Source organism: Trachurus japonicus, chromosome 2 (genome assembly GCF_045865225.1).
Source record: "Trachurus japonicus isolate A0001 chromosome 2, Traja_1.0".
Classification (NCBI taxonomy): domain Eukaryota; kingdom Metazoa; phylum Chordata; class Actinopteri; order Carangiformes; family Carangidae; genus Trachurus; species Trachurus japonicus.
Genome location: NC_140908.1, coordinates 1,065,724 through 1,091,957, shown reverse-complemented (window position 1 = coordinate 1,091,957; position 26,234 = coordinate 1,065,724). Strand labels below are relative to the sequence as shown.

General features: G+C 43.9%; 1 protein-coding gene across 1 annotated transcript in view; it reads right to left on the bottom strand.

Annotated features, from left to right (window-relative positions):
• Window positions 1–26,234, bottom strand: part of LOC146990457 (transcription activator GLI2.S-like) — an 86,222-nt gene that overhangs the window by 49,258 nt on the left and 10,730 nt on the right. Inside the window, exon 3 of the mRNA XM_085803932.1 lies at window positions 14,697–14,790. Coding sequence (XP_085660058.1) covers window positions 14,697–14,790 — 94 coding nt within the window. The remainder of the gene's footprint in view (window positions 1–14,696; window positions 14,791–26,234) is intronic.

The window sequence follows — 26,234 nt, the reverse complement described above, 5'->3', positions numbered from 1 at the left end:
TTTCGTTTTGCAAAAGTTTCATGTAAACACAACATCGTTTCAAGGAATATCTGGGTATGACATCATCATTCAGTTGCACTGAAGATCCGTTTTGGGCGTCTGCTGAGGCGGCATTTTCAGATTTACCCACTTTCACAAAACCTTCTTAAAGGGATAGTTCAACATTTTGGCAAATTGGTCCATTGCCATAATCCCTATAGTCATAGCAGTAGGTTCGTTACCTTTAATTGTTGGTGCAAGGTGTACGCTACGGAGGCTCATGGGATTTCTTGGTTTCCCTCATCAAACTCATGAAATACACAATCCAACAACTCCACAACTGCTCTGGTGGACAAGTTGTGACCTGCACATTCACCACGCTATGAGATAATAACACAACGTTACCACCAGAGTTGTTTTAGAGGGAAATTCATGCTAAACCGCTGATGTGCGTTGCCTTCAGGGACAGTTTTTCATCAAGCAGTCTCTGCATGAGACACGGTTTCATGTCGGGGCCTCGGCCTCGTGGCAGCGGCTCCTGTTACCGTGGCATCAGAAGGAGGCCCGGCGGGCGGCGGGACGTCAGCGGTGATCGAGTTTCCCCGTCACTCAGAGACGAGTCGTTACTCCCACGACCTCACAGGTTACTGAGCAGGAGGAGGAGGATGGGGAGGAGGTGGAGGAGGAGGAAGAAGAAGAAGAGGAGGAGGAGGAGGAGGAAGAAGAGCAGGAAGAGGAGGAGGAGGAGGAAGAGGAAGAGGAGGAGACAGTACGGTGGCCCTGAGGGCTCAACTCAAATCCAACACTTCTTAAAAACATCATCTCGTCAGAGCTGATAGAGGAAGTTCAGAGGGCGCCGTTTTCCCAGAATCCTCTGCTGTGCCTGATGAAGAGCTTGTGTGTGTTTTTGAGGCGATGGGAAAGTCGTGAGGCCGACGGAGCGAGACGCCTCCACACCCCCAACCCCCCCAGAAGAAGTACAAAGAGTGGGTGAAGTCAGGCGGAGAGGGAGGAGACGTCCAACGCTGTGACCTCCGGGTGGCGTGGGGGTCGCCACAGTAACAAAGGACCAATGAGAGTGGGAGGAGTTTGGATGAAGGGAAATAGACCGGAGGCGGAAGAAGAAAGAAAAGAAAAGAAAACAGTGAAGAGACAGAAACCTCATCAACGACGTCAGAGACCTGAACTCTGGCTCCAATTTTAAATATTTAAAAAAACTTTATTGAGACCATGATCACGTTTAACGGCTGCGTGAGCGTGGAAGTCGAACATGAGCCCGGATGACGGGGAACCGCTTAGTTCAGCGCGTTTACGAGGGAAAATATTCCACATTTTCCAGGTCTGGGTCGTTTTCTGGATCATGGAGGAAGAGAAAAGGTGTTTTTTTGTGTGTTGGGCGACGTGCTGCGTTGTTTATGGGCTGGGATTAGTATGTTTATATATATTTATATTTATATGAATATGGGTCAGTGACAAATAAAAAAATGTTTTAAATAAATGAGAATTAATAAGTAAAAAAGTGTTTTAAAAGCATCAGATTATAAACATTATATATGTATCCACCTACAGTGGCTTTAAGTGTACTTGAACTTTCTTCTGAAAACATTAAATTGAAATAGATTTTATTTTAATGCATTTTAACAACACTGAGCAGGTCATGTCCTCAAAACAAAAAGCTTTTCTTTTAACTAACGTCTGACAAATATTGTAAAATAGTGTTGCATTGCAAAAGTGAATAATATTTATTCCACGTTTTGGTTTAGATTTATTTTCCTTGGATTTGAATAAAAACTTAAAAGACAAAAAAATAAAAGAGCAAAATGGTGTTTTCACAGTTGCTCGGGTAATGTTTGCTTTGCTCTCTGAAACTCAAGCCGCCTCCTCCTCCTCTTCTGCCGCCGCCGCTGCCGCCGACTGTGACGGGCGGCGGCTTCGTAAAAGATTTGTAATTGGCAGACAAACACCACTCTGTGTGTTTATCCGCTTTGATTTCCAGCGCAGCCGAGGTAATTAGCTGTTATTGCTAATCTCCAGCTGCTTTCTGCAGCACTTACAAGGCAATTAGCTCCAGTGTAACTCAGTAAAGAGCGGCGGCGGCGCTCCGACGGCAGCTGGTTCACGCCTCGGGCCTGTCACCACCTCAACACACACACACACGCTGTGTAATAACGTGGAATAACGGAGCGTTTGGTCCGAGGGGAAACGAGCCACAGAGCTGAATCCATCGTGTGATTGACAGCTGGATGTGGGACCCGCCCACTGTTGGTACCAGACTTCCTGTGTCGAACGCCGTCGAAAGCCTCCCACGTACAGCGGGGAAAAGGAGCGCCGAACGCAACAACATTTTCCTCAGATTCCTCAGATTTCTAATCGAGCTATTGACATGAAACTTTCACCAGATGTCGGCAATAAGAGGTAAAGGTGCGTTCAGGTACCAAAACATGGAACCGTTTGACTTCACGTGAATCGATACTTGATACTTCGGTGGGAATTCGGTCGGCCCCAATAAAAGTACTGAATTCGGTTCCCATCCCAGAAAGAAAGAAAGAAGGAAGAGGAAGAAGAAGAAGGAAGGACGGAGGAAAGTAAGGAACGAAGGAAAGAAAGTGAGAGAAAGAAAGATGGAGGAAGGGAATGGATTGAGTCAAGGAAGGAAGAAGAAAGAAGGACAGATGAAAAGGAGGGAGGAAGGAAAGAAAGAAAGATGGAGGAAGGGAACAGATTGAGTCAAGGAAGGATGGAGGAAAAGAAGCGAGGGATGAAGGAAGGGAGAAGGAATGGTGGAGGGAAAGAACCAGTACCAGGTTCTTCTTGGTGTAAAGGTTGTATGAGTTGTTTTGGTTCTGGAGTTTGTGGATCAGTAAAAGGAGGTGAGGCCGTTTCCTCCAGAACGATACGAGACGATAAAACCTCCAGAGACAGTTTCATTAGTCTGAGTTTTACTGCTCTCTGTCACTTCTCTCCGTCTCTCCGTCTCTCTCTCTCTCCGTGTCTGAATGCAGACGGGGGAGTGGGTGGATGCACCAAACACATCTGTGGCACATGAGTGGTCAGAGCTTCGCCGTTGCCGTGGCGTCCGTCTCCTCAGAGCTGAGCTGAGATCTTCACAAGAGAAAGAGACGGCGCAGGTCCAGTTGTTCAAAAGGTTTCATCTGGATCAACGTGACCTTGGTTTTGTTTTTCCATCCAGGATCAATAATCAATAATCCGTCTTTACTTTGATCCCAGTTGGATCGGATCAGTCTGATCCTGATACAAACTTTTCCAGATTCCAGATACTGAGTGTTTTAAATGTGACTGTGTCAGACTGAAGGCTGATCTGAGCCATAAAGAATTCATTAAAAAGTTAATCAATATACATTACTGAAATTTCTAATTCAAATTTCAAATTTCATTTAAAATTCAAGTCGTTGGGGAAAAAAAACATTTAGAGTTCTTAATTTGTTGAATGATCAAAAGTTAATTGTATTTAAGAAAGAAAGATGGAGGACAGATTGAGTCAAGGAAGGAAGAAGAAAGAAGGATGGAGGAAAAGAAGGGAGGGAGGAAGGAAAGAAAGAAAGATGGAGAAAGGGAACAGTTTGGGTCAAAGAAGGAGAAAGGAAGGACAGAGGAAAGGAGGGGAGGAAGGAAGGAGGGAAAGAAAGTGAGAGAGAAAGAAAGATGGAGGAAGGGGAACAGATTGAGTCAAGGAAGGAAGAAGTGCACTCCGAGCTGCAGAAGTTAATTTGTTGATATTGAAAACGTGCTGAAATCTTTTATATTTATTTATAAAGCAGCAGTCGGCTGCATCTTTGCATTTGGTTTTCAGACGGATCGTCCTCCGTGTTCACTCTGTTTCCTGCTCCGTGTTTATTTAACGCTCAGTTTGATCCTCTGATCTCAGACTCACTCCACTGACACACACACTGATCCCTGTGTTTGCTCACTGGGTCACAAGTTAAACTAACACTCACACACACACACACACACACACACACACACACACACACACACACACACACACACTCACTCTCTGGCTCGTGCAGATCCATCAGTCGTACCAGTCTGAGTGTCCCACGACCCCACATGTTTATATAAGACGCTGCAGTCCATCCTTCTCCCTCCTTTCACTGTGCTACAGTTCATGTTCCTGCATTTAGACTCTGAGACTCACAGGAGAATTCATTTAGAACAAATTCAATAAACCAAAAAAAAACATTGGATTAAAGGGATAGTTCAACATTTTGGCAAATTGGCCCATTGTCACAATCCCTATAGTCATAGCAGTAGGTTCGTTACCTTTAATTGTCGGTGCAAGCTATTTTTAGAATGGCGGAGCAGAGCCGTGAGCTGCTCAGAGCTACGCTACGGAGGCTCATGGGATTTCTTGGTTTCCCTCATCAAACTCATCAAATACACAATCCAACAACTCCAAAACGCTCTGGTGGACAAGTTGTGACCTGCACATTCACCACGCTATGAGATAATAACACAACGTTACCACACAGAGTTGTTTTAGAGGGAAATACAGAGACTGTTGATGAAAAACTGTCCCTGAAGGCAACGCGCATCAGTGGTTTTGCATGAATTTCCCTCTACAACAACTCTGTCTGGTAACGTTGTGTTATTATCTCATAGCGTGGTGAATGTGCAGGTCACAACTTGTCCACCAGAGCGTTGTGGAGTTGTTGGATTGTGTATTTGATGAGTTTGATGAGGGAAACCAAGAAATCCCATGAGCCTATGTAGCGTTGTTGTTGTTGTTGGCCAGTAAACGTTCATGTTTGCAGCCACCAGACCGTTTCCTCTACATCGCTGCTTTTAAATATCTAGGCCAAGTTTTTTACAAGTTTCCGTAATGACTGAAAACAACCAACGGGTTTTTCATCAGCGATCCTCCGCCCGGCTAAAAACAGACTGTTTCTACTTCTCTATCTCACTGAGGCTGCAGATAAAAGAGGAGCAGGCCATCTTGGAAAGTCATCAAGCTAAATGTTTACAAAGCGCACACGCGCGCGCGTGTGTGTGTGTGTGTGAGTCCCAGTGCACTGAGCCGACTGACCGACTGTGATTACTGGTAAACGGTGCCGTACAGCCGGGGCCTCGAGCTGCAGAACCAGCTTCAACTACAGAGCAGTGGTGGACAGAAATGGAGTAAATTTACTTGAGTACTGTACTCAAGTACATATCCAGACGATTTGTACTTTACTTGAGTATTAGATTTCTCTGGTACTTATTACTCTTACTTGAATACATTTCCAAGACAAATATTTTTTACTTTTACTCAAGTTAATTTGTAGGAAGGCTGAAAAGTACTGGTTACTTTCAGGTCTTTTACTATTGGACACGAGCTGTGTTTGTCAAAGAAGGAAACCTATCACAGTGCAGCTCTCCACTGGGATCTACGTCATCCCTCCCCATAAGGATACCGCCAAAGTAGCCACGCTCTCGACCGCGTTTGTCAACTCAAAACTAGACCACGAGTCGTGAAAATGACAATTGCTGTCCTCTTATGATCCCATTCATTGTATTTGTTTTTCTAGGTGTTTCTGCAGCTTTATATATAATAACATTGTGGTTCTAAAAGCAGCACATCAGTGCAGCTGCTTTCAAAGAGTTCATTCTCAGAAATAAGAGTTAAAAGGTCCTTAAATTCATTTAGAAATAATTATAGTCATTCATTGATGTGAAAAATAAGAAATTTACTCTTACTCTGACTTAAAGTAAATTTAAAAGCATGTACTTTTGGATACTTAAGTACCTTTAAAAGCAACTTTTTACTCAAGTAACATGTCGACTGAGCTACTTTTACTTGTAACGGAGTAAATTTTGACCAGTAGTATTTGTACTGTTACTCAAGTACTGGGGTCGAGTACTCTGTCCATCTCTGCGTTTGAGCTGCTTTTAACCCCCAGAAGAGTTAGTGACAGTTCTTTCTTTCGTCTTCGTCTTCTCTTCCTCTTCTTCTTCTCAGGAAGATTAGTGGTCGTCTTTTTCTCTGACACATTTTTCTTTGCCACTGGTCCTGACCCCCCCCCCCCTCACCCCCCCACTGGTCCCAGTGCTGCTCTGCTGCACCATCCATTACTCACTTACCCCCCTCGATAACGAGACGTGTCCTTATTGCTAAAGCAGCTCTTTTAAAACCCTCCTCACTCACTCAGCCGCGCTGCGTTCACATGCGATCAGAAAATGTAGAAAAACGCACACTAGAAATAAAAATAATTCTCTAATTCAAACTGCAAAATTAAATCAAATTCAATTTTGGTGGTAAATCACAGTAAAGATTAGGATCAATAAATGATCAATAATTCTGTTTTTAATTCAGTTAACATTCAATGAAATATAAACTATAATAAACATAGTTTTCATTGCAATCTCTGATCAATTAATGTGATTTACAGGGTTAATGTAATGTGTAAAAACAACTTCTTCATGTTATAATAATTATTAGTTATTATAAATGATTAAAACAGTGTGAACAATCAAATAAAATAAAAAAAACTGATTATTAATAATTGATCAGAGCAGCCGGATTGTAAAATGTAAAGTGTCATCATTTATGAATGAGTTTATCCTGTTATAATAAAACCAGATTATTGTTTAAAGATATATATATATATATATATATAAATAAAATATAAAATATAAAATATAAAAATCCTTATTGAACCAATATTTATGATCTAAAACAAATCAGTCTATAAACAGATATTGTTATTAATATTATTGTTATTATGGTTATTATGTTAGAATAATTTCCTCCTCCTCCTCTCCTTCCTCCTGTGTGTCTGTGCTCGTCAGCAGTCCGACGGTGTGCGGCTCTGAGCCTCTTCAGGTCGACCGCCCCCCCACCCAGAGAGCTGTGGGGCCGCTAAGTACTCGGGGCCCCTCCCTGTGGACCGGCCACACTCAGCAGAAAGACTGGGGAGGGAGGAGGGAGAGAGGGAGGGAGGGAGGATCCATCAATCTCCCTCTGAGATGACAGACTCACTCTCAGTGAGATGTATGTGACGAGGCTCCAGAGCCGCTTCATCAAATCATTAGCAGCGCCGCTCGTTTCCTCTGGCCTACTTTACTTTACAGAGCAGAGCGCAGCGCGGCGGCGGCGGTGTGCACGGGCGGGCTCGAACCTGCGACAACAACGGCTTCGACGGTAAAGGTCACCGACGTATTCAAACATCCAGATCTGAACCGGTTTACCTGCAGCCTCAGGGTCAAACTCACTGAATCCTCCTATCAGAGGCTCCGACGCCTGCAGCCAATCAGCTTCAGCCCCTCTGTGCTTCATATATCATACACTATATATATGATATATATGATATATAATATATTTCTAAATAAAGCAGCAGCTGCTGAAAAGGCAATAACTCCACATTTATCCAATTGAGCAGAAATCAGATTGAATGAACGATAACCGTCCTCTCTCTGTCATTTTCACTCTTTTTCTCTAAAAACCTTCCGTTATTATTATTATTATTATTATTACCAACGGACCCCGGCCCCCCCCAACCCCCACCCCCCAGCCCGGCCCCGACCGGCAGACAGATGTGTGCTGTCAGAGGAAATACAAGCGCTCATTTGAATCTATTAGCTGGGCAGCAGCAGAGCCCCCTGCCCGGCCAGAGGGAGGGGGAGGAGGTGGGGGGGGAGTCGAGCCTAAAAAGCTGCTGCTGCTGCTGCTGAGGCCAAGTCCCAGTAAATGACACTGAACTTGAGTCCAGGAGTCACGCTGCTGCCAGTCTGACTGGATGCTGCAGCTTGGTCCTTCAAAATAAAAGTCTGCAGCTACAGTATCTATGTTTACATGGACACAAATATTCAGAATAAAAGGCTGATGGGAATAAAAATGCGTCTCAATTGGAAGATTCTGATCTGATTTGGCTCAATCGGAAAGAAATTGTGGAGGTAGGAGTGGAAGTCTACACGTGTCGACACGCCCCCACGAGTTGACGAATCGGTCAAAGTTATCGGTTAAATGGTTCATCATGTGCATCCCTAGCAGGGAAAAACCATGGATTGGGAAAAATTTAGCCACTTTCGCGTCTGTTTTAGGGAAATTAGACGACTCTGGACGTCAATATGCTGCTATTCTGAATAAAACTTGATTGGATTAGAGTGGAAACTGTTTATAGTGATCAGAGCAGAGACGATTTTTTTATTATTTCACTTCAATTTTCACGCAGAACATCATCTAAATGCCATTTGTATAGTTTTTCAATGAGAACAATGTAAGGAAACGTTCAGCTTCAGCATTTACTGAATTTTATTTCATGTTTCAAACATAGTGCAGTCAGGTTAACCGTGCAAGTTTAATCCCTATACTATAAATAGGGAATTGCAGTTTAGTAAAAAACAGTCGGCCTACTGTTTGTTCGTAGTGCAGATCGGTGACTTATTTCTTATTTTTTACTGAACATAAACTGCAAACACGTCCAGCAAGGAATCATGGGAGTAAGAAATAACATAAATACATGTAGCTAACAGTAGTTTTAAAATAGTTTTTTTTTACATGTTTTCATTCATAAAATGACCCAAAATGAACTCTATAAGCGGACTTCTTGAATTATTTAAACAGCATTTCTGTACCTTTTGATCCATATAAGCGTTTGATTACTATATATATATATATATATATATATATAGTAATCAAACGCTATATATATATATATATATATATATATATATATATATATATATATACTATTTGATTTTGCGCCCATGTAAACAGTGGATTCAGATTTTCTAATCCCTCAAGAAGTTTTTAATCTGATTAAGACATTTTATTTATTTTTTTGCGGATGTGAACAAAGGTGGTGACGGACGGACGGAGGAGGAGGAGGAGACAGTCGCACCTGGGTCCGTCCTAATTGAGTGGGAGGGGGCGACGGATCCACTGTTTAAACAAAGTGACTCTCTCACTTGAGCTTCATTATTCCCAACATCCCCCCCTCACCCCCCCAACCCCCAACCCCCCCTCTGGGAACAGGACCGGGGCCGCTCACATAAAACAAATGACCGCTCCATGATAAATGGTTCTATTAGCAATCCAGATTGTTAAACTGTGATATAACAGAGTGGAGAGGGGGCGATGCGGGGGGGGGTTAGACACGGAGTTGGTGGGGAGGGGCATTCATTTTCCTCCTCCTGCACACACATGCTCCGCTGCTGTAAATAGGTTGTTTTTATGTGTAAATAACATATTAAAACTCGGCATTAGCCCTGTCCTCTGATAGAGAGGAAATTGTTCTAAATAAATAACGCGGGACGGGAATATAAAACAGGAAGGGGAGGGGGGGGGGGGGCTCAGAGGTGGGCATGACTGAGGTGACAGGAATCCTGCAGCCAACGCCGAAACATACGGCGACAATAAAAGCAGCTGGAACAGCGGCCGTATATTATCAGACGGTGCGTTCAGGTGCACGCGGTTCAAGGACCCGGTCTCATCTGCTGCATATTCACTTATCAGGAGCTGGCAACTGGAATAATAATGCATATTACTGCCATAAGTAATTGCTCTGTCTCTGCGCCGCCGTGGCAGACACAGGCTTCATGGTTTTTAAGCTCTTGTATCTGATTGGCCGAGACGGGGGCTGCGTCGCCGCTTCTTGTTTATTTAAGATTAAAATACGAGGCTCAGACGGAGCTGATAGGGAAGAAGAGTTATGGAGGGAGTTTTTATTTTAGGTGCTGGAAGATTAAAACCTCAGAGAACAAGTGAGATAAAAATAAAAATAAAACACACCCACTCAGCCTTCACCAGTAAATCTCCTGCAACAGGAAATAACCAGGGCCCACGAACGCCTCGCAGCAGGGTCGTTACAGTTAATTAAAACTAAATTACACTTAATAAAAATAAATGTTTCCAAAAACCAGAACTAAATCAAAACAATGTAAAACTAAAGTTGAGTCAGATAACATCAGCTTAGTTTGAGTTTTTAGGTTGAACATTATGGGATGGATGCAACTAAAAGGGAAAAAGTTAATCTTCAGAGGTCTGACAGAGGCTTTCTCCTAAAACACTAATACTATAATAACCTCGCCTCGCAGCAGGAAGTGACCGCCAAAGTAAAAGTTTAAACAAAGAACAAAATCTGAGCTTTTATTTGCTGTTATTCTCTGATTCTCTGAAGCCCCGCCCACTCCAGTGACATCACACGAAGCAGGAAGTTGTAGAGGAGGTGTGAGCAGGTGAAACCCGATCAGACACACACACACACACACAGACACACTCGGTGTCTCCGTGTGGATTTAAACGACATGTGACGAACGAGCTTTGTTGAAATATTGACGACGTGTGGAGACGCCCACGTCCTCTCATCAACGGTTAAAGAGCGGCGGTGGCGTCTCTTCATGGTGGCAGGCCACCGACATCTCCGCCACACACACACACACACAGAGAGTGTGTGTGTGTCACCATTTCCACTTCAAACGTGTCCTGTCAGCCTCACACCTCCGTCCTCTGGAGGTGAAGCTCCGGCTCTTTTAACCTCATTATCCTCGGCTTTCATCATGCGTCGCCTGACATCTCTAAAACATGGCCTCCTCTTCCTCCTCCTCCTCCCTCCCTCCCTCCGGCCTCCTGTCGTTCTCCACGCTCGCTCGCTCACCGTTGGAAAACGCAGCGACAGGATGTGGGGTCCGTGTTCGATGGAGCTTCGGTCACACGCTCTGATCTTTAATTAATGGAGCTACGATAAAAAAAAAACACGGAGGTTCCCTTTAAAATACAGGAGAGTCCGTTAATGAGATGTCAGTTTGAACAAGAACCTGTTTTAGCCTCAAATAAGGATTGTGTTAAAGGGATAGTTCAACATTTTGTCAAATTGTCCCATTGCCATAATCCCTATAGTCATAGCAGTAGGTTCGTTACCTTTAATTGTCGGTGCAAGCTATTTTTAGAACGGCGGAGCAGAGCCGTGAGCTACGCTACAGAGGCTCATGGGATTTCTTGGTTTCCCTCATCAAACTCATCAAATACACAATCCAACAACTCCACAACGCTCTGGTGGACAAGTTCTGACCTGCACATTCACAACGCTATGAGATAATAACACAACGTTACCAGACAGAGTTGTTTTAGAGGGAAATTCATGCAAAACCGCTGATGTGCGTTGCCTTCAGGGACAGTTTTTCATCAAGCAGTCTCTGTATTTACCTCACCTTACTCGGTGACAGAACAGTCAACAGGACAGCTGTCTGTATTAAAGGGTTACTACACTTCAAAATCGATAATTCACCAATCATCTACTCACCATCATGCCAAGGAAGGGTTTGGAGAACTTTTAATTCAGAGTCATCACAACTCTTTAGGAGTTCCAGGGGGGGTCCGGCTGGCAACGGGTTTTCATATAATGGCGCCGGTCGGATAGAGTTAACTTTTGAATGGTCCAAAACACACACTATTACCCCTTTCCCACTGGTCAAAAAACCCGTTTAAACCCGCTAACAATCGGCTTTTGGTGGCAGTGGGAAAGGCGCACCGAGCAGCCTCGACCCGCGTCGACGCGGGTCAAACGACTCGGCAAGCGATGCGGGTTAAAATCGCCTTTAATCGGCTAGGCTCCGATCGGCTTGCAGTGGGAACGCCAGACCCGCGTCAACCCGCTAATTTACGTGATGACGCTGAGCGTTACGTGACGCCACGTCATCGCGCTGGTCGCGTCTCATATCACGTACCAAAACAAAGCTCTGCTCTCATTCGAGACTGGGATCAAAAGATCAAACAACACTGACCAAAAACGATTGGAAAAAAAGAGAGAAGCTGACTGTCTGTTTAACTGACGTGTTGTGCCGCAGACGTCCGTCATATGGCCGCGGCAGACTCGCGGTCCTCCGCGGTCCTGGTGCTCCGCAGGTCAGACGCCTCGTCTGCCTCACCGGACTCACACTCCGCGGCGGGCAGCTGTGGCATGACTGTGTGTGTTTCTTGCAGCGCGGATGAGAGCGGGGCGACTGCTTTCTGCTCTGTCTGATCCCCCAGCGGGGGGGGGGGGGGGCAGACTCGGCTAATTTTGGTCAATGGGAAAGGGGCCAAATGCCGATTGTTAGCGGGTCGACCCGCGTTTAAAAAACCCGCGTCGACCCGCTAATTTTAGTGGGAAAACGGCTTATGAAGCATCCAGATACCTCCATACTGCTCGTCCTACTGACCCAAGTGTCCTGAAGCCACCACATGGAAAAGTTGATCTCTGTTTTTATCCTTGTTGTAGCAGTAGCTTCGTTGTTGTAAACCATTGGATGTTTGATGTGAACAACTTCTTCATGTGGCGGCTTCAGGACACTTGGATCAGTACAGACGAGCAGTATGGAGGTATCTGGATGATTCATAGTGTGTGTTTTGGACCATTCAAAAGTGAACTCTATCCAACTGGCGCCATTTTATGAAAACTCGTTGCCAAAAGCGTTTTGATGACTCTGAAAGTTCTCCAAATCCTTCCTTGGCTTGACGGTGAGGAGATGATTGGTGAATTATCGATTTTGGGTGAAGTATCCCTTTAAAGCAGATGGAACGACGCCAAAGAAACGGCTTCAACGTTCAAATAATAATCGATAGTTAATGATCGTGTTGAGAAAGTTCACTTTCTAGATGAACTAGTTCAAAGTTCAGTTCGCAAATTTTAAAATGAACTAGTTCAGTTCATAGTTCATAATTCGACATTTTGAAATCAGTTCACGGTTCCCAAACTGGGGTCATTCCTATGTTCCCACAGCCTTATGTTCCCACATTTCTAACTTTTGTTGTCACTGAAAATTAGGCCCTATGTTCCCACAGCCCTTTGGTCTCACCATTGGTTGGGCTTAGGCAATGAAGAAAAGAGTTGGTTAAGTTTAGTAAAAAGACCCGGTAGAGGCTAGACAGGCCAGATAGATAGAGTCCAGATAGGTAGAGAGAGTCCAGTGGGAACATAGGGCCTCATTTTGAGAAAAATCTTAGAACTGTGGGAACATAGAGCTGTGGGAACATAGGCATGGACCCCCAAAACTAAACTAGTTCATAGTTCTTTTTTCTTTTTTTCAATATGTTGCGACAAGCTATTATTTTTCAAAATTATTGCCTCAGACCATATCGAACTACAGACAGCTATTATTTTAGCAGTTTTAACCAGTATTAGTTATAGTTACTACTTTACTTTCCTCAAAAAGTAACTGAGTTAGAACGTGATGAAAGTAATTAATTACCAGGAAAAGTTACTATTGCATTACTATTTTATAAAATTCTCAAATATGTCAAATGACTTGGACTTCCCTCTCTAACACCGTTTATCTTTTACTAACCAACTGGGTCAGTATTCCTCCACACAGACGGCTCCGCCATGCGCTGTATCACTCCGCTGATCCAAACAGCTGATAGGTGTTCCCAGATTGGCTGTTTTTTCCGCTACATATTAACGCCTGTTTACAGTGTTTTAGCTGGTTTTTACCCAGAAGGCTCTATGGAAACCTGGCACACTCCTGAACGAAGTCATACGTTGAGAGTAGTGATGTCACGATTATAGATTTTCTTCATATGATTATTGTCAGAGAAATAATCACGGTATACAGTACAGTCATGATTATTATGCATTCATTAATTTACATCATATGAATGTGTAAAATCAAATACAGTCAAAATATAATTACATTAATAATCATTTACACTAAATATTTTAAGTCTCTACTATTAATATATAACCATTAACCAATTATTAATCCTGCAGGGGAAGTGTTTTAAATATTCAAGTCATTAATTGTCATCTATACCAAATGTTTAAGTTTATCATTGTTTGTTTTTTAGCACAAATGACATGCTAGCATTTAAATTCCTACCAATTATATGTTACATTAGGTAAATGGACCAGTATTTCTTACATTTACCTTCACTTTGGTGCACATCTGCCTCTGTGTTTCCAACAATCTTTTTTGGAAAGTGACGGTATTTGGAAATCTTTATGATTAATTAATTGTGGCGTTTAATACCGCGATTAATTGTGAAAACAAGTAATCGTGACATCGCTAGTTGAGAGAGCGCCGTTCACAAACGCCAGAACGGGTTCACAATAACATTCATCAAGTGGAAATACAGTACGTTCAGTTCACGTTCGCCCAAAATATGAAGGAGTTCATGAACGATGGTTCATTGAACGCGTTGAGGCTCACAATGGCGATAACGTCTGAGGAGCGCTGGCGACTGGTCAGATGATCACTGATCCGCGACTCAGAGCGTGAACTCTGTCGTCTCTTCTTCTTCTGTGGCGTCTTTATCCTCTGGAGGTAAGAACAAGGTCTTTGAGCCTCATTATCCGCTGCTTTCATCACACACCGGCTGACATCTTTAAAACATGCCCCCCCCCCCCCAGCGGCTCAGAGGACGACGGCTGCTGCTCTTCATTTAGTTCAACAACACAAACACTGCTTCTCACCTGCTGCCCCCCCCCCCCCTCCCCTCTCCTGTCATGTTACCGACTCATCAGCGTTTACAAGCTCAAACACAACGCTGCCACACACACACCCCCCCCCCGGCTCCTCCTGCATTAGTGATGATGTGTTTAGGATTCCTGTCAGACTCGTACTGTAAGTCACCTCTGACTGGCGAGGAGCTGCTCCTCTTTGAAATGTATATTTCATTTCATCAACCCCCCCAACACCTTCAGCCCCCCACCCCCCCACCCCCCCACCCCCCGGGACCTCGGCTCGTCCCACCGCTGAGGAGTTTTGAAGAACAGACTTCTTCTTCTTCTTCTTCTGCTTCTTACCTCTGGTCTCCGAGGGCGACGGCTTCTTCAGGACGTCTCCGAAGCCGCCAGCGGCAGCGTCCATCTTGTCCTTCTTGTCTGAGGAGTCCATGACCTGAGGAGGAGGAGGGGGAGGAGGAAAAGAAGGAGGACATAAGAGGAGGAACGGGAGGAAGAGTAGGAGGAGGGCACAGGATGAAGAAGAGGAGGAGGAGGAGGAGGACACAGGATGAAGAAGAGGAGGAGGAGGAGGAGGACAGAGGAGGAAAATAAGGAGGACATAGGAGGAGGAATAGAAGGAGGAGGAGGAGGAAGAGGAGGATACAGGAGGAGGAGGAAGAAGAAGAAGAGGAGGAGGAGGAGGAAGAAGGAGAAGAAGAGGAGGACACGGGAGGAGGAAGAAGAAGAAGAGGAGGAAGAGGAAGAGGAGGAGGAGGAGGAGGAGAACTTGTCAGGAACCAGGAGACTCCAACACACTTGAACACTCAGTACGTTGACATGCACAGCTTCATCGAGCGATGCTCAAAATTTGTTTTTGGCGTGTAATCGACTTCACAAGGGTTCTATTTAACTTTTTTAATTTTTTTAATCGTGTTATCAAATAAATATCGCGGATCGTGGCGTTTTACTGGTGTTGGTATCGACTACTGAAACCACGAGAAGCCTGATCTCAGATCTGTTGGAGCGTTTTCTCTCTCTCTCTGTGTGTTTCCACTGACGTTTACAACTCAATCTGCTTTCTGGCAGCGGTGACGGAGGAGGAGGAGGGGGGGGGGGCTCAGGGGGTCAGAGGTGAGGGGGAGTGAAGAGGCGGGGGCTCATCAAAGTTTATTTGACTATTGACCTTTGAGCAGCTTCATTCAGGCCGAGACTGAAGCTCCGACACGTAGAACAATGAGAGTCCGGCTTCAAAGACCTGGGGGGGGGGGCTGGTGGGGGGCAGGAGGGGGAGGTCAATAAAAACCCTCAAGCACAACCCTTAATAACCTCCATCTTTTGGACAGAATAGCCCTTTAACACTCTGTTTTAAGGGCTATTCCGTCCAAAAGATCCTACAATAAGAAATAAATGTTACACACGATGAGGTAAATAACCCACAGTGTGTGTGTGTGTGTGTGTGTGTGTGTGTGTGTGTGTGTGTGTGTGTGTGAGTGACACACTGCTGCCGTCTTTATCTGTCTAACAGGTGTGAGCGGCCACACACACACACAGACACACACACAGGTGATATATGGCCGCTCCTTCACGCCGGCCCTCCTCTGATCTCCCGTCACAAATCACTGTTATTAGTCAGGCTCAACATTTGCTGTTCACACATTAGTGATCACACACACACACACACACACACACACACACACACACACACACACACACACACACACACACACACAGAGTCAGTGCTTTACTACTTTAAACAGCTCAGTTATCAGAGTGATTAACTGTTGACTGGGACTCATTTAAGGACAATGGTCACACAGAGACTGAACAATGACCCCCCCTCAACCCCCCCTCCCCAACACACACACTCCCCCGTAATGTCAATGACTGTTTGTTCTGTTGATTCAGCTTCTTCCTCTGACGAATTTCTGCATCAAGATTGATATATATGACAAAAACAAAGTGGCTTCATAAAGTCATTTACTGTTTTTAACAGTTGCAGTCCTCGCCGTTTACATACCTCTGTATTTTAGTTTGTTGTGATCATATGAACTGTGTATTTTTAGTCTTTTATTTTGAAAGGGGGCGGAAGTGTATTACGTTGATTCTGTGTCGGATTTCCTGTCTGATGCGATCTGCTCCGTTGAGCTAAACGCGATTTAGCGACGGCTCCGTCAAAAAATGAAACGCTACGGACTAATAATAATTTTAATGCATCTTTCATATAAAAAGTAAATTTAGCAGCAGATTTTGTTTGCAATGATCCTTTAATATGATTAAAACACTTTTTTTGTTTAATAATCAATAACTTTGATTATTGATCATGTGAAACTCAGTGTAAATGAGTGGAAACTCTGTTTTCCTACAGTGTTGTGTGGCTCCTGAACACAACACTACACAGGACGTCGTCAGTTTTACTTCTGAGTGAATACTTTTACTTCTGAGTACTTAGACTGGTGCTAATGTGTGAGTACTTTTACTTCTGAGTGAATACTTTTACTTGTGATACTTCTGAGTACTTAGACTGGTGCTTCTTTGTCAGTACTTTTACTTCTGAGTGAATACTCAGTGAATACTGAGTGAGTATACTGTTACTGCTGATACTCCTGAGTACTACTACCTCTGATACACGATGAGTACTGTTACTGCTGATACTCCTCCGTGAGTACTTGAAATATCTGAGTACTTAGACTGGTACTTCTTTGTGAGTATTTTTACTTCTGAAATAGTATTTTTACTTTTGATACTTCTGAGTACTTAGCCTGGTAGTTATTTGTGAACTTCTGAGTAAGTACTTTTACTTTTGATACTTCTCAGTATCTTAACCTGTGATACTTTTGAGTACTTCCACTTGTACTACACTATGTGTACTTTTACTTCTGATACATCTGAATACTTAGACTGGTACTAATTTGTGAGTACCTTTACTTCTGAGTAAGTACTGTTACTTCTGAGTGAGTAGGCCTACTTTTACTTCTGATACTTCTGAGTACTTAGACTGGTGCTTCTTTTGCGAGTACTTTTACTTTTGATACACATGAGTACTTCCACTCATCGTACTATGTGAATACTTTTACTGCTGATACTCGTGTGAACATCAACTTGTGATACTTGCAAGTACTTTTACGTTTTTTTTTACGTAAATTAGTGGAAACTCTGTTTTCCTACAGTCTTGTGTGGCTCCTGAACACAACACTACACAGAGACTCTGATCAGGTTATTGATCAGTTTTACCCCTGATAGTTGAGTGTAAGGGGTTTCCTGCGGTGGCGGTGGCGGCGAGCGGCGGTTACAGTTTGGCTCATCACCGGTTTCCCCGGCCGCCGCCGCCGCCTGAGTTATGAGCTTCGCCTCCTGTCAGCCAAACAAACGACTCTGTCTCGCCTCCAAAGGTCACGCCGTAGCAGAGTAAAATCACAGAGCACCTAGTCAATTCCTCGCCGCCTTCGCCGCCGCCATCGCCGCGCTGCCTCTTTACCCAGGGCCACTTGCTGGAATTTATGGCCGGCACCCCTGCACCTATTCTCCTTTGACTAATAGCCATCCCATAAAAGCAGCCGGGCCGGTGCAGCAGCAGCGGCGGCGAAAATAGAAGCAGCAGCAGCAGCGGCGGCGGTGGCAGCAGCTCCCGAAACCCAAAGACGGTGGTTTATCGTGCACAAATAGAGGCTAACGCTGACACGGGGATTTATACGGCGAGCAGAGACAGGAAGTGCTCCCCCGAGGCCTCGACTGATGAGGCCTCCTGCTGCCGTCGCCAACGACAACGCCACCGCCATCGTCATGGTTTATTGTTTGTTTAGTTTGTTGGGTTGATGATAAACAGGAGGAACGGCTGAGTGAAGGAGGTTTGGCTCTTCTGGAGGAGGAGGAGGAGGAGGAGGAAGAGGAAGAGAAGGACAGGAAGAAGAAGAGGAGGAAGAAAAAGAAGAGGAGGAATAAGAAGAGGAAGAGAAGGACAGGAAGAAGAAGAGGAAGAGAAGGACGGGAAGAAGAAGAAGAGGAGGAAGAGGAAGAAGAGGAGGAAGAAAAAGAAGAGGAGGAATAAGAAGAGGAAGAGAAGGACAGGAAGAAGAAGAGGAGGAAGAAAACGAAGAGGAGGAGGAAGAGGAAGAAGAACAGGAAAAAGAAGAGGAGGAATAAGAAGAGGAGGAGGAAGAGAAGGAGGAAGAGGAAGAGAAGGACAGGAAGAAGAAGAGGAGGGGGAAGAGGAAGAGAAGGACAGGAAGAAGAAGAGGAGGGGGAAGAGGAAGAGAAGGACAGGAAGAAGAAGAGGAGGAAGAAGAAGAAGAGAAGGAAGAAGAAGAGGAGGAAGAGGAAGAGAAGGACAGGAAGAAGAAGAGGAGGAGGAGGAAGAGAAAGACAGGAAGAAGAAGAGGAGGAAGAGGAAGAGAAGGACAGGAAGAAGAAGAGGAGGAGGAGGAAGAGAAAGACAGGAAGAAGAAGAGGAGGAAGAAATAGAAGAGGAAGAGAAAGACAGGAAGAAGAAGAGGAGGAATAAGAAGAGGAAGAAAAAGAATAGGAAGAAGAAGCTTCGACCTCACAGATAAAAAGCATCATAATTTCCTACAGTCACTTCAGACTGTGAATGCACCACTCTGCTTCACCACCACGACATCATCAAACACAACCGATCGATTATCGATGAGGTCAGATCAATGGACGACATTTAGCCGACAGCTCGCACACAAACATGGCCGCCAACGCTGAGCATTCTGGGGGGGGGGGGGGAGCAGCCGGCGTAACTATGGCAACAAGATGAGTGATAGCACTGATCGTCCTGTGAAGTCGTGTGTGTGCGGTGCGTTCAGGAGCGTTTGAGCTCATCGGTTAAATAATTGATGAGAAAAGTAACAGTCAGACTCATCAGACTGGTTCACCGATGAGTGACTGATGGGTCGGGGGAGGTGAACAAATGGTTCAGTCTCTGGTCAAACTGGTCCCATTAAACCTCCTGTTGTCCTTCTGTTACTTTCCTCCATTCTTCCTTCTTTCCTTCCTTCCACAATCCTTTTTCCTTTCCTTCGTTTGTTAGTTCCTTCCTTCCTTCCTTCCCTTTGTCCTTACTTCTTGTTCCTTCCTCTTTTGATCCAATTGACCTGATCTGTTCCCTCACTGCATCTTTCTTTCCATCCCTTCCTTCTTTCCACAATCCTTTTTCCCTCCCTTCCTTCTTCATTCCTTGAATGAATCTGTTCCCTCCCTCCATCTTTCTTTCCATCATTTTCCCCTTCCTTCTTTCCTCCCTTCTTTACCCCTTCTTCCTTCCTTCTTCTTCCTTCCTTGAACAAATCTGTTCCCTCCCTCCACCTTTCTTTCCTTCCTTTTACCCTTTTTTCTTTCCATAATCCATTTTCCCTCCCTCCCTTCCTTCCTTCCTTCCTTTTTGACCCAATCTGTTCCCTCCCTCCTTCTATCTTTCCTTCCTTTTTCCCTTTGTCCTTCCTTCCTTTCGTCCTTCCTTGACCCAGGAGGACAACAGGAGGGTTAAAACAAGTGATAAAATAACGATGCATTCAAGGCGCCTGGGAAACACCACTGACATCCTGTTCTCTCCACAGCTTGGTTTCCACGCCGACCGACCGACCGACCTCTGGCTGTCTGCTTTGACCCCCCCCCACCTGTCCCCGTCCGCCAAATGGTCTGTTTTACCGCCGCACCGTGAACGCCTCACTTCCTGCTGCACCGAGCCGTCAATCATCAGCTGACATGGTGAGTCTGAGATTTACTGACACTTTACTCTGACACTGAACACAACACTGGTACTACACGATGAGTACTGTTACTGCTGACACTCCTGAGTACTTCTACTTGTACTACACAATGAGTACTGTTACTGCTGATACTCCTGAGTACTTCTACTTGTACTACACAATGAGTACTGTTACTGCTGATACTCCTGAGTACTTCTACTTGTACTACACAATGAGTACTGTTACTGCTGATACTCCTGAGTAGGGCTGGGTATTGTGGCCAATTTCCTGAATCGATTCGATTTAGATTCCTAAGGTTCTAAATTGATTAATCACGATTCGATTCGATTCGATTCGATTCGATTCGATTTCATTAGAATCGATTCAATCTCCTCTTAAAAAATGAAAATGGCTCAACTCTATTACAAAATAATGTTCTTTATTTTTTTCTTTTCACCATAAACAACAGCTTTTAAGTGCAGACTTGTAAATTTGACAGTTTGAACTTAAACAGTAAATAAAACTGTCCCAAGTCTCAAAAGGGCAATTTTGAAATTAGAAAGGAATTGAGGGAAAGTGAACTTGAACTGAAACATTCCATCACTCCAAATTGCATTAATTAATGAATTAATTTATAATTAAGGCATTGTTTCTTTAAGTGCAAAAATAATATTAATGGTAAAAAAAAAAAAGTAAAAGTAAACTTCAAACTGTCTCAAGTCAAGTCTGCAGCAGCTAAAGCTCCCTCCCTCCCTCTTCTCCAGGAAATGTGTAGAAACAGAGCCCATGGTAAATAAAGTGATGGTGAATGTTCATAAGACGAAGAAAAAAAGAAAAAAAAAAGTTCATAAGACGAGTCCGGCCCAGTCAGGTCACCTCCCTCCGGAGTCCGGGCGTCATGTGTTATAGCCTAATACGACGGTCAGAAAGTGGAGGAGAAAAGTCCCACTGTGAAAACACGGAGCTGCTCCTGTCCTTTATTCTGCGGTAACACGTATCATATGTTGGCTCACCTACGGCGTGAAGAACATGCAGTTCCTGTAGATGTCTGTGTGTCTGTGTGTGTGTCAGCGCTGCACCGCTGCCACACACAGACACACACAGCGTCGGAGCGCTCAAGTGAAACAATCACCTGCAGATCACCTGAGCTGACGTGAACTCCGCTCGTAGTTTGATTTAGTTTTTATTCACATCAAACACAGCGATACATTACACAGTTACAAAGAGGAAGAAAGGAACTGGGCTGGTAGTGACTGGTAGTGACTGAGGTCAGAGCGTCAGACGTCACCACGCCGCTGCTTCATCACACACCAGACTACCGGAGCCCTGTGAATCCATATTATACAACAAGTAGTTCCGACCAAGCAATCTGATTGGTCAATAAGACATTTAGAACGTGCTCAAATCAGCATTACAGCACGGCTGACTTATCACTGAAAATATTACTTCGCCATGTCATGTTGTTTACACATCTCCATGGCAACATGGACTTTTCCCCCTTTTATTTTGAAAAACGTCATTTATTACTCGTGAAAATAAATCACAAACTACATTGACCTCCTGTAGGTTGTTCCTGACAGCTGCCAAAGTCACATTTATAGAACAATTATGTTATTTTATTTTTTGTTAATATATTGTAAACTTCCCCGTTACAGCCGAGAGGATTGTCTCCCTCCCATGTGTGTAACGTTACAAAGTCGGAGAGACACGAGTTGTGATCGCGGTGAATATGTTTTTTAAAATATGGCCTGGAGCTGAATATTTTCATTGAAATAAAACGGAGGTGATTACCTGTATGTTTCTCTCTCTCCCTCTCTCTCGCTTGCGCCTTTTGGGCTTTTAAATAATCTGGAGTAATCGTTTGGCTTTCTCTATCAGCTGTGTCGGTGACACGGCGCTATAACTTCATTTACATGCAGAGTTTGCGGTTGTAGAAGCTACATATGTGAAAGGAAAAAAAACGGTATCTTTGTTATAACTTGTGCGAGTTTGTGCGGTGTTGATTTAGTTCGGTAAAGTCCGAGACCGCGTTAAAACATGAACGTCAGCTCAGAGTTCACTCATCTGGGACTAGAAAATCATTTCTGTTGCTAGGTCGTTACTAAGGCTCGGACTATTTGCTGTAGAGGTGAACTAGGTTCCATTACACATAGGAGTCTACTGACGTGACTGATTGTGTTTCAGTTATTAGTCAGACCCCATTTATTTCCATGGAAACGGGAAGCACACTCGCAAAAAACTTTAAATTTTGAGAGCAAAACGTCCATCAACATGAATATTTATTTAATTATACGCTCTATTTTGTTGGTAATTGTTGTATAATCGCAATATTACCCGAGAGGGTGTGCTTAAACGTAATTTGAGCACTTCGGTGATGCTTGCGGACCTCGGCGCAAGCGCCTCGGTCCTGACCGCATCACCGTCGTGCTCAAATGACGTTAAAGCACACCCTCTCGGGTAATATTGCTTAATTACAACATGTAGATGAAATCCACCCAGCCCTACTCCTGAGTACTTCTACTTGTACTACACTATGAGTAGTACTGCTGAGACTTCTGAGTACTCAGACTGGTGCTGCTTTGTGAGTACTGTTAATACTTATGAGTACTTGAACTTGTCATACTTTGTGGATACTTTACTTCTGATTACTTCTGATTACTCTGAGTATTTTAACCTTGGATACTCCTGAGTACTTATACTTATACTGCACTATGAGTACCTTTACTTCTGATACTTCTGAGTACTTAGACTGGTGCTAATTTGTGGCTACTTTTACTTCTGAGCGAGTACTTTTACTTTTGATACTTCTCAGTATCTTAACCTCTGATACTCCTGAGTAATTCCACTTGTACTACACTATGAGTACTTTTACTTCTGATACTTCTGAGTACTTAGATTGGTGCTTCTTTGCGATTATTTTTACTTCTGAGCGAGTACTTTTACTTCTGATACACATGAGTACTTCCACTCATCGTACTGTGAATACTTTTACTGCTGATACTTGTGTGAACATCAACTTGTGAATACTTTTACTTTAGACTCTTTAGAGCATTTTAATGTCCTACACTGTGTGAGTACTCTAACTCAGTGAGTACTTTGCGAGTACTTGTACTCAAAGGCGGAGGATGAAGAGGAGGATGAAGAGGAGGATGAAGAGGAGGAGGAAGAGGAGGATGAAGAGGAGGAGGAAGAGGAGGATGAAGAGGAGGATGAAGAGGAGGAGGAAGAGGAGGAGGAAGAGGAGGATGAAGAGGAGGAGGATGTGACGCTCCGACTCTTCTCTGAGATCTGTGATGTCATGGTGGACGTGTGTGTTCACAGCATGGAACCACACACACACACACACACACACACACACACACACACGTTGCGTCGTCCCTTCAGGAGTTAATTAACAGACTCATCAAAGTCCAGTTCTAGCTGTGGCCCCCGGGGGCCCCGACCTTTGATTGGTGTGTGTGTGTGTGTGTGTGTGTGTGTGTGTGTGTGTGTGTGTGTGTGTGTGTGTGTGTTGCATTAAACACAGCTCTGTTTTCATCATGTGTAATCACGGCTTCTGTCAGAGGAAGTTTCTCATGGTCAAAGACGAGTGTGCGTGTGCAAGTGTGTGTGTGTGTGTGTGTGTAAAAGCAAACAGTGTAATTCACTCCAACATAAATCTATAACAGCTGAACGGAGGTTGTTAAAGGGATAGTTCAACATTTAGTCAAATTGGCCCATTGCCATAATCCCTATAGTCATAGCAGTAGGTTCGTTACCTTTAATTAGCTATTTTTAGATTTTGGGGAGAAAATACGCTATTAAAGGAATTGTCGGAAAGGCAGGATGTTTAAAAAAAGAAAAAAATACCGTCATTCCGACCATAGGAGGCAAAAAGTGTCGGAATGACGGGACGTTTGATAGAACATTAACAGTCAATTAGAGGCCTATTGGACTGGTGGGATGCCCCCCTCCTCTTTGAGTTAATTGATCAGTTAATTGATAAAAGCAGGTTACTGTAATTAGACATATTGATTTATTGATTGGTTGATTTATCAGAGGCATTATTGATTATTGATCAGTTTGTCTTTATGAAAGAGAATATTTTAGATTTTTGATGCAGACGATTTGGTTCAATTTTTTCTTTTTATTGCAGAGGAAATAAAAAGGTTTCCGTCGTGTGTGTGTGTGTGTGTGTTTAGTCTTTTCTCCTCTTGTTCCTCGGGGACAACTGGCCCCCGGGGGCCACAGCAGCAGCAGTAATTGGTGTGGACTTGTTGTTTTGAGGGATAAGAGACTTTTGAGTCGTCACAGCAGGAGGTGTGAGAGTGTGTGTGTGTCAGTGTGTGTGTAAATGTGTGTGCGTGTGAGTGTGTGTGTGTGTTTAAATGACAGCTCTGGGCAGGATGAAAGTGACATCCACACCTCCTCCTCCTCCTCCTCCTCCTCCCATGTCATGCTGAATAATGTGGGAGGGAGGGGGGGCATTATTTCTTCTCACACACACACACACACACACACACACACACACACACTGACTGCTGGAACTCTTCATTCTGCACAATAGAAAACGCACTAAAACTTTTTTCTGATGCAAATGAATGTAAGAGGCCATTCAGCGTTAAACTACTGACTGTGACAGAGTGTGTGTGTGTGTGTGTGTGTGTGTGTGTGTGTGTGTTATTCCAGGTCAGTTGTGTTTCCTTATTTAATGATTCACCCTGAGCTCTGTCTCTCAGGCTCAATAAACTGCACATGCTTTTTTAATTTTTTTTATTTAAATGCAGTTTGTTATTATTAAAAATAAAACCTGATCAATCTTTATTCATAATTGATTAATTATTGATCTGTACAGTAGTTTTAAAGCGTGTGTGTGTGTGTGTGTGTGTGTGTGTGTGTGTGTGTGTGTGTGTGTGTGTGTGTGTGTGTGTGTGTGTTGTAAGAGAGCGGAGCAGCATCTTAAATCTCAGGTTGCAGATTCCTGACATTCCTCCACAGGCCGGAGCCTCGATCCGCTGCGGGCTGACGGATCGATCACCTTTACATCGATTATTACAACTATAGATATATATATATAAATATACATATATGACATAAAAAGTTGCACTCTGTTGTATTTAAGTGCCGCGTTAAAGCTCGGACATCAGAGCTCCGGAGCACATGGCACGAAAACACCGACTCTCACTCACCCCGTGTCCCGTCTCCGCTGCTCCTCGTCTCCTCCTCCTCCTCCTCTCCTCCTCTCCTTTTTCTCCTATTTTTCTCCCTCTTATTCTTCTTTTTTAAACTCGAGTCCAACTTTTCGAAGCAGCAGCAGCAGAAGCAGGTCCTCCTCCTCCTCCTCCTCCTCCTCCTCCTCCTCCTCAGCACCGTGAGTCCATCTAGCGCCGCGACTTCACTCGAAAGTGGGGAATCCTCCAAAAACAACAGGGAAACAAACCGAAAAAGAGGAAAAAGAGGAAGAGAAGCAGCGTGGTGAGTGTCGCGAGTGAAAAGTTGAGTTTCGTTGTCTCCGCATCACGGCTCCGTTCCTCCCCCGGCGGGAAACTTGGTGCGAAGAAGCGAACACACCGCGGAGAGAGAGAAGTGGAGGAAACGGAACTTTGGAGCGGAGGCTGTTTGACGGATGCTGCGGAGAGAGAGGAAGGATGCTCCCTCCTCCTCCTCCTCCTCCTCCTCCTCCTCTCTTCACTTCTTCTCCTCCTTCTCTGACCTCCCTCCCTCCCTCCTCCTCCTCCTCCTCTTTCTCCCTCTCCGATCACCAGCGCGTCCGATAATCAATATAGCGCGTTTAAAATTAAACTGCAGTTTTATCTCCGTGTGTTTATAAATAATCAATAACTTCACATTTGTCGGCGATCAAAAATATTTCATTGATTGAGCGCGAGGTTTTATTAATAAAAAAAAAAGTATCGACGAAGTTTCAAAACAATAATCACTCTAAATTTTCAAGGCAATTAATGTTGATCAATTATCGGTTATTATAAATAATTAAGTGATATTTACAGAGCTGCGTGTTTTTATTTACATTTACTCTGTCTCATCTGTTTTCAAACATAAAGGTTCCGTTCACTAATCAAAACTATTGATTATAATTTAGTCATAAACCGATTTGTTCAGAAAAATTTAATTCAGTATTTTCTAAAATCAGCTGTTTGTTTATTGGTCCAGTGTTTCTCATCTTTGTCTCAAGATAAATTATTCTATTCTCTCTTTAATCAAATGATCT